The sequence below is a fragment of the Pseudochaenichthys georgianus genome, chromosome 17 (assembly GCF_902827115.2).
Source record: "Pseudochaenichthys georgianus chromosome 17, fPseGeo1.2, whole genome shotgun sequence".
In the NCBI taxonomy this organism is placed as follows: Eukaryota; Metazoa; Chordata; class Actinopteri; order Perciformes; family Channichthyidae; genus Pseudochaenichthys; species Pseudochaenichthys georgianus.
In genome coordinates this window covers 41,232,868-41,241,778 of record NC_047519.1, presented here as the reverse complement: position 1 = coordinate 41,241,778, position 8,911 = coordinate 41,232,868, and the positions used below count along the sequence as shown (strand labels likewise).

At 40.5% G+C, this 8,911-nt stretch overlaps 1 protein-coding gene across 1 annotated transcript in view; it reads right to left on the bottom strand.

The window, feature by feature from the left end:
• Positions 1-678: 678 nt before the first annotated feature.
• Positions 679-8,911, bottom strand: part of larp4b (La ribonucleoprotein 4B) — a 37,821-nt gene continuing 29,588 nt past the window's right edge. The window contains exon 15 of the mRNA XM_034104913.1: positions 679-7,837. Coding sequence (XP_033960804.1) covers positions 7,493-7,837 — 345 coding nt within the window. The 3' untranslated portion in view covers positions 679-7,492. The remainder of the gene's footprint in view (positions 7,838-8,911) is intronic.

Sequence of the window (8,911 nt, the reverse complement as noted above, 5' to 3'; positions counted from 1 at the left end):
TCTCTGTCTGTGTTTTTCCTGTCGACTAACAGAGGAGAAATCTTTAAAGGATCTAATGGTGTTTAGCAACTGCAACAGGTGGCGAACTACAGCCGATCATTCTGTCCAATTCTTGCAACACACGTCCATTTCTCTGTGGCCATAACACACACAATGACGTCACATTGTCAAAACAAGATCAGTTCACTAGCTACTCAGCGCAGAGGCCCAAGGATAGCTTTGCAAAACAATAAGGCTCATTCATTTCATTTGTTGTTTTGAAATAATCGGACATTTGATTTGTAGTTTGCAGCGTAAACACAATTCTGCGGGCAGCTTGATTTTACTTCATCCACAGCGTCCCTCACTTGCAACGTCCCGCCAATCATTGCTGATGTCATTTTCTGGTTGCTAACGCTATGGTAACACATAATCACTGATGTTCCGCTGTAACAGTGGACTCATCAGAGCACAGTGGGCTCCAACAAGCCGTTTAGGACAGAGAGTGAATACACAGACTATACAGAGATACTGTATGAGAAACCAATGAAAGTTTGAAAAATTGCACAATGTAAATCTATTCTAGTAGACTTCAACAATGGAATTATGATCAGTAGAAATGGCCATGACCTTTAAAACATGATTTATTAAAACTAAGTAGGCAAATTTACTTCCAAAATAAAGAGACAGTGGCTCGTCAACAGTGCCTAAATCTTTATTTTTCAGTAAGCTACATTTTTTTCTCCAAATTAGACAGTTTTACATCATGACACAGTAACTTAAATTATCTATAGCTGACATGTACGCTTGATTCCAGTCTCGACGGAAGAAAAGACCAAAAAACATAACGAAAAAAAAATCGAAAAAAGAAAAGAAAAAGCCCTCTTGAACGCAACCTCCGTTTCCACGTCGGTTTTGAGGTGTCGTTGGGCAAAAAATTATTCGTCCAAAGTCATCGATTGTCCACAGCCGTTAGCATGGTGTTAATGAGTTAAACCACAGTGCGTTGATAAAGAGAAACCAGTCGGTCGTTGGTTGGTGCGCATCGCGAGATATTACATTTTTGAGATGCAACCCCTTTGAGGAAACAAAAACCAAATGGCACTGTCAAAAAAACGGACGAACAGGAAGGAAGGAGGAGAAATGATATGAGGCTCCGAGAAGAAGTCCAACGAGAGGAAGGAAATCCTCGAAAACGCCCGCCAACAGGAGCGTTTGTTATAATGCTTGTGAAGAACGTGCAGAACTGGAGACGTCCCTTTGGGTACCAACGAGTCTGAAAAGAGTCACCTTTGCATGGGTTTGGATTTCTGTGGGTACACTTATTTATTCCACACATGCACACATTCACAGTTCCCAGTTCAAATGCATTTCACTCCACAAAAATTTCGAGGTATAACGCACGGGGAATCTGCTCCGACAGTCAGCGGTGTCACATTTCTCCAGATGTGAGAAGTCTTTGATGGACTTTCAGGAACGAACAAAAAAAAAAAAGCCAGAGATGGCAAGCGATCAGCTATGTACAGGTTAAACTGCCCAGGACACAAAAACAACAACAGTTGAATAAATGGCACAGTTATTGGTTTATCTTTGCCACAAAATGCAGTCCACATGTGGTCAAATGGTTTCAAACAGACACTTCAATCTGTATGTGCCAGACATCTCGGTCTGTGTAAAACAAAAAACTGTGATTCCAGTTGAGCTTCTGTCTCCAAACTCGCCCCCATAACACAAAACAGAAACATTATTTGTACATTTATTTCTCAGGAGAGGAAGCTGAGGAACAGGAAACAGATCAATCAGAAGGAAAAAACGACTTTCTGGATGTTTCGTCTAGTAGCTACATCGACACACGGGTGAACTTAAGCCATCCTTGTTGTGACGCCAAAAAATCTCCCAACATTTCACGTTATTTCCCAAAATAAGTGTCTTTTTTCTGAAATGAGTCACCAAAAATGTACAATCCACAGGTCCAAATGTTTGTCGTCACGTTGGCAGGAAGCTAACCACCTCGAGTGCTACAAGCTAAATGTCTAAAATGTGCTTGAAGTGTGCTTCATTTTGATATCGTTCATTTCATTACATCACGCCACATCGAAGCGTGTGAATTAAAACAGACGACAAAACTGGGACGTGTCCATCAGGCATCGCTCTTTTAAAAAAGAAAAAGATGGCTAGAAGAGGTGAAGCTCGTAGCGAATGTTAAATCAGTGCCGATGCTTCTTCTATTTAGAAAGAAAGTTCTGCTGTTTTACTTCTATAGATTTCTGATTTCGTCATGGAGTGTTTTCCTTTTATCAGTCTGCAAAGCTAACAAGTTTCTGTCCATATTCTAAGAGAAACAAGCAACAACTATCCGTGAAAACCAACCAGAACCACCATTGAGAATTTAGTTTGTTAGAAAGAAAAACAACCAATCAGTAAAGAAACACAAACAATTTCACCCGATCTGAATTGTGTTATCGCCAAAAACTAGATAGCATAGGTACATAACTAGGACTCAGCCCAATTTCTGTAAACCTGGGTCAGTCCAACTTCTGAAAAAACCTAAAATATAAAACTTAAAATTCACTAACGTACAACAACTACATCTCCCATGACCCTTAGCTAATAATGCATACAGAGTCTGGTCTAATTATGTCAAAAGTTACTGATTTGATTACAATTTTTGACTGTGATCCAACGTTCTATACCAATATTTGAACGATAAGCACAGGATGTGTCAGGATGTGGTTAGCCTAGCTTAGCATAAACACTGGTTGCAGATGGCAACAGCTAGCGTGGTTCTGTCCAATCTGCTTACAAGCAAATCTAAAGCTCAAATTAAAAAATTTTTTAAGATGACTGTTTTCTGCCAATGTTCTAAGCTAACTGTTTTTTGTCTATGTGATCATCACAAAGACAGAAAACAGTTAGCTTAGCTTATCACATGGATAGAAAACAGACGAGACAGTTAGCTCACCACATTGTTTTCTGTTTGTCTGCTAAGCTAACTATTTTCTGTCCATGTGCTAAGCTAACTGTTTTCTATCTGTCTGCTAAGCTAACTGTTTTCTGTCCGTGTGCTAAGCTAACTGTTTTCTGTCTGTCTGCTAAGCTAACTGTTTTCTGTCCATGTGCTAAGCTAACTGTTTTCTATCTGTCTGCTAAGCTAACTGTTTTCTGTCCGTGTGCTAAGCTAACTGTTTTCTGTCTGTCTGCTAAGCTAACTGTTTTCTATCCATGTGATAAGCTAAGCTAACTGTTTTCTGTCCATGTGATAAGCTAAGCTAATGGTTTTCTGTATGTGTGCTAAGCTAACTGTTTTATGTCTTTGTGCTAAGCTCACTGTGTTCCCTCTATTTGCTAAGCTAACTGTTTTCTGTCTATGTGCTAAGCTAAGCTAACACATCCCGCCCCAAGTGTTATTGATCTTTTTTTCCCTAAGAGATACATTTTACAATTATATTTCCCAAATGTTTGACCTACTCCTTCAATTACCAAAACCCCCAAATGTTACCACCAAGAATAGTAAAAACAAACACTCATTAATCTTCGAATATGGCCAGAAAAACCACAAAATAAATGTTAGCAGAGGCAGAACTTCAGCTCTCTATTGTATTAATAGATATTTTCGAGTCATGCTGCCCACACGTGGACGCAATGCTGATTATAAACTGTGGTATGAGCGTGTCATAATCATAGATATTCAGTATTAGTGTAGTGTTAATACTAGCCTTATTAATCTTCTTGGTATTAGGACATTTAGAGATGTCAGAAATACTTTGCTGCACAGTGACGCCTAAAAATCTGACATGTAGTGCTTCTTTTTTTTTTTCTCTTCAGTAATCAAACTTCTAGATTATTGTGGTTATAAAAAAAAAATTCCAGCGTAAAAGAAAAAGGAAGCCAGAGCTTTAAAAAAGAGGATGTTGGTGGACACGCAGATTTGTAAGGGTTCATTAATAATGCTGTCAGTACCACAGGCTCTCCAATTAGTGCACAGTGAGGAGGGGGGTATACAAAAATAATGGAATGAAAGACAACAAAAAAATGTACAATCAGACGAGCTGCCACCCTGCAGAGAGGAGCAGAATTTAAACTGACACCCAAACTAAAAATAAAAAAGCACAATATTACTTTTTTTGTTGTTGTATATCCTACATCCAGCTCGATAGCGACATTACGAGATCAATATATTTTTTTATAATCATTTTTACGGTACCTCTTATATTTTCTGAGTATTTACAACTGTACAAGCAAAGCACACACTTCAAAGTGCACACATTTAATACAGTATTGACTAGTTTTGCATGTACAAGGTTTTGTTTTTCCCCCCCTCAAAAAAAAAAAAAAACGTACAAGAAAAAATGGACTCGTACATTTTACAAAAACAAAAAAGGGTGAAAATAAAACGCTGCTCGATTAGTCCTCTTTCTCTCTCAGTAAGACTTGTGACGTCTAAATATTTTCCACGTGTCACGCTTTGTTAACATTTGGGGAATTTTTTTTGTGTGAAAAGAAATAAACTCTATGCTTGTCTTGTATAAAAGTTAAGGCAAAGTCATTTTTCAAGTTTAAATAAAATTCAAGTTTCTCAAACACTGGATGGACACTTCCTTTTTTTTTTTTTTTACATTTTGCATTTAAATAGAGATCTCAATGCATCCCTATGTATTTTCATCTCCCTAAAACAAAAAACGTAATGATATTTCTCATGGAATAAACAGCATTGGTTTATAAATACGTGGATATGGTGCATTTTGATTTATTTTTAACCGTTTCCACTGATGAGAAAAAAAAAACATCAACCCATCCAAGTGCATCTCAGTCCTTCAAAAAGAAAAGTCCAAAAAATATATCTTTTTTTTAAGCAAACTCAAGAACTTTACGTCCAAATCAAATGCAGCTATGAGCAGGCTTTTTTCTTTAATGAAGCCCTCAGATGGGCTGTTTTCTCTTAGTGGGATTACCCAGAATGCTTCTTGTTGCAGGAAGACTTTAGCGAGACATGCAAGGTCTCACATCGTGTGTTTGTTTCCCTAAAAAACAGATATTGTGTATAGTACAGTGTTTTTTTTTGTATGGTTGTTTTGCATCTGTGATAACTTAAGAAGAGATTAAATTCAAGCACTCAAGGGAGGAAACTCTGTCACGCTGCAAAAAAACCTGCTTTTAACGTCTCACAATTGCAGTTTTATGAATCCGATGTCAATTCAAAACGTCTTTTTACCATTTCGCCAGCCAATTCCATTTTTAGAAAGACTTGGTTGGTTTTCTGCCAAAGTGGCTGCTACAGTCGACAGAGCTCCCAACCAAACCTTCAATTTAACACAAGTTTCCTCCCTGCTTCTGAATCCTTGCTACTTCACTCTGCAGAGGGATAGATCAGCTTCAAAATCATCCGCTCGATTACATCCCATTGAGCTTAAATGTATGTGGTAGCACATTCTGTGAGCTCCAAGTGAGAGAAAAGCGTGTTTTTCGTCACATCTTTGCTTCAAATCCAACTGCTTTTCTCCCAAGAGTGAAGCAGGAAGAAGATCTGTGGTGCTTTTCGGTTAATCTTTTCCACACTTTTTTTTTTATTTGAAAGAAAATCAAAGTGTGCAAACTTGAAAATAGAAGACATGGGAGCATGCTGACAGAAAAACCAACGAGCGGTGAAGACTCGACGCTGAGGAAGACGAGGGAACATCTCCACCCCGAGGACGACATTTTACACGACTCAGATTTCCCTGCTGTAAAACCCACCTGCTCTTTTCTGTTCTCTTAAATGTTTAAAGTTTAGTTCAACACCGTTCACATGAGCCCCGACGGGACTCCCAACTAAATCCCTTTCACACTTCAACATGGCAAACTACATTCCGCCCCAAAAAAACCTCATATTTTACCTTTTGTTCCAAGTAAAACTTTCAATCCAACCGTCTCACTTTTTACAAGCAATGAAAATCCTCACTGATGAGCCAAAATCCAAACCACTGCATGAACTCCTTCGGTTTTGAAAAAAAAATCTATATAAAGCATCCGTAAAGCGAGATAAATCTGTAAAGTCAAGTGACGCTGCCCATCCTTCACCACAGTGTTCAACAGGCGTCCACAAGGCACAACAACACAAACAAAAACAAGGCGATTGCGTCCACAGAGATACATTTCCTTTCTCTTCCCTTGACGTTCAGGATCAATTCCCTTTTTTTTCTCTCTTCACTTGTCTAATAATGCATTTGCCTGCGAGTCTGAGGAAAAAAGACGCCATAACAGTGCAATTAAAGTTCTGTCGATACATTTAAATCAAGTATTTTGTACACACAATATCAGATGAGCTGCTGTAACAGGTTCCAGGATTCGACGTCTAGCACCATATCTAGAGGAAAACACGTGAAGCTTCCCACTCGGCTTGCTAAACTCCAGCGGGAAACTCACTTTCTGTCATGTTTCTCAATCAATAACCAATTTCCTTCGCCTAGTTGCAGCTCACGAGTGTTTCCTCACCTCCAGAGCTGTTTTAATCCTCACAACTGGACTTTAAATGTGTCAGCCCTGCCTTTTCCCGTTGACAGTATGTGCCTGATTCCACAGTTTTAAATAGGAAATGAGAGGAGCAGTCGATAAAGCTCGCTCGGTTTTTCCCTAAAAAATGCAATGCCAGGAATATAATCACACACGACGGACACTTTTCAGCCAATTTGCGCCAATGCCTAATTTATATATTCAAGCTTGGTTGCAGATATCAACATGCCCTTCTTGTCTGACGCTTAAAAAAAACAAAAACAGCACTGATATCACATCACGGCCGTTAAGATACAAGCTACAGCTAGCTAGTTAGCAGTGTTAGCAAACAGTAAAAACAACAACACAGCAGATGGAGGTGATTCTTTACAGAGATGCGAGGAAGAAAAGTGACACCTAGCGACAATAACCAGGAGTGACTGTACCGATAGTTCACAGGAGAAGTTGAAAAAAAAACGTTTTGTTAATAATTCTGCAAAATAAATCCAGTTTGAGGCGGAAAAAAAGATCAGAGTCTTGTTGTGATTTAAGTCTTGCATACGGATGTGAGTATGTAATAGAAAACTGCTAATTATGACCCATAATTAAGCTACATAAAGTCGCACAACAGTGCCCCTCGACATGCAAACAAACCCCTCTCTCTGCTCACTCTTTCCCATCATCCACTGGGGGCGGGGGGGCAAACTTCCCACAATGCCCTGCTGCTGCTGCTGCTGCTGCTTTCTTTGCACGCAAGACTTTTTAAATGTTTAAATCCCACAAGGCCTTTTGGACTAATGAAAAAAAAGAGACATGTTTCAGTGTTGTCTGTGCCCGGGGTATAGGCAAAACTGAAATAAAAAAAGCAAATAAATAGAATAAAAAGAATGAAAAGGTGCTCTACATTGCACAGTAAAGTGCTTTTTGTCTGCAAGCCCTGATCCAGAAGAGAAGGCGTCCCCTATCCATGTGACTGATGCTGATTCTGGGATATAAGCATTGAGTAGCCCTGACTTATATTTCTGTTTTTTTTTTTTTTTTTTTTTTACTGCGGGGATTTGGGCGGGGTTTGGTGGGTTTCTCTGTTTGGGGTTTTCCCGATGTGGGGGGGCGGGGAGGCCCAGCGTCCAGCCGGCCTCCGAGCCTCCCTCTGGTGTCTCCCAGGGGTGAGGGGTTTGGAGGAAGAGGAGGAAGAGGAGGAGGAAGAGGAGGAAGGGGGGTATGTCTCTCTGGTTTTGGCCTCTGATGCGTCACTGGGGCACTTCCTCTCCTCGCCACCGGGGGCAGCGCAGCCTGGCTTTGCTTCTTTCGGGGTCCCAAGCTGCTGCGATGAAGACGAGGAGTCCTTCGCCCGCTGACAGATCTCAGCGTAGGAGGGCTTCCTCGACTCCTGCAGGGAAACAACGAGAAGAGTCAGGAAACACTCGGCAAAAAGCATCAATGGATCGAGGGAATGAGAGGAGGGCTAAATGTGTAATGTGTTGATGTTTGTTGTTGCCTTTTTAAAAAATCTAATACAAATATTTCTGAGGAGAATGAGATGTGGGCTTCCTTAACTCCTGCAGGGAAACAACGACGGGAAAGTCAGGAAATAATCTCATGTCTAATGACACAAAAGCCGCTTTCACACCAAGTACTTTGCCGCACTTAGTTCCCCCATGGAACTAAAGAGCCGATCGCGTTCACACCGGAATAAGTTCCCTGAGGGAAGATTACGCAAATGAAGCCGCTGACGTCCCCGGAGTTGGGGACTTCAGTAGAAGCTGCGAGGACTCCCAGCAGCTTCTACTGAAGCCTTCCGAGTAAATCGCCAGAACGCCTACACCTCCTCATCTCCAATGTTTTTTGTTTCCCCATAAGTTAGTCTCTCTCCGTTGCTGCGCGGGGCTAATGCTAATAATGCTAATGCCAGCAAATAAAATGGCGGCTTCAAAAAACTTTTCAGAGTTTTACGGGGCGTGGTTTGCAATTCGCCCAGCCAATCAGAAATTGGTACTTTTTTCTCCCAAAGAAAGTACCACCTCTCTAGCAGGGACTGAAAAGGGGGTAAAAGTTCTCATGAACTAAGTTCTCTTTTTGGTGTGAACGCAAAATCCCAGGAACTAAACGGGAAAAGTACTCCGGTGTGAAAATCGCCTAATGGTTCGTGTTCATGTGACAAATGCCGTAAATTTTGTACCTTGAAAATGTAAATGTATTGGACTTTTTGGCAGCATCCCCTTCCCCAAACCACCACATATTGAAATGGCTGCTACAATGACTGTGCTCACTAAAATGTGAGTTTATCAAACCTTCAGTTGGTGCATTTTCCTCACATTATATTCACCTATTCTTAATTTAAAATGCACTTTGGGGGGTTTCTGTTCCTCCCACATGCATCTGCAGTCTCCTTCCTATCCTCCTGTTATGAGCCGCTCTTTGAGTTTCACTGCAGTGCTAAAACGTAAGGCCGAGGGGAATATTC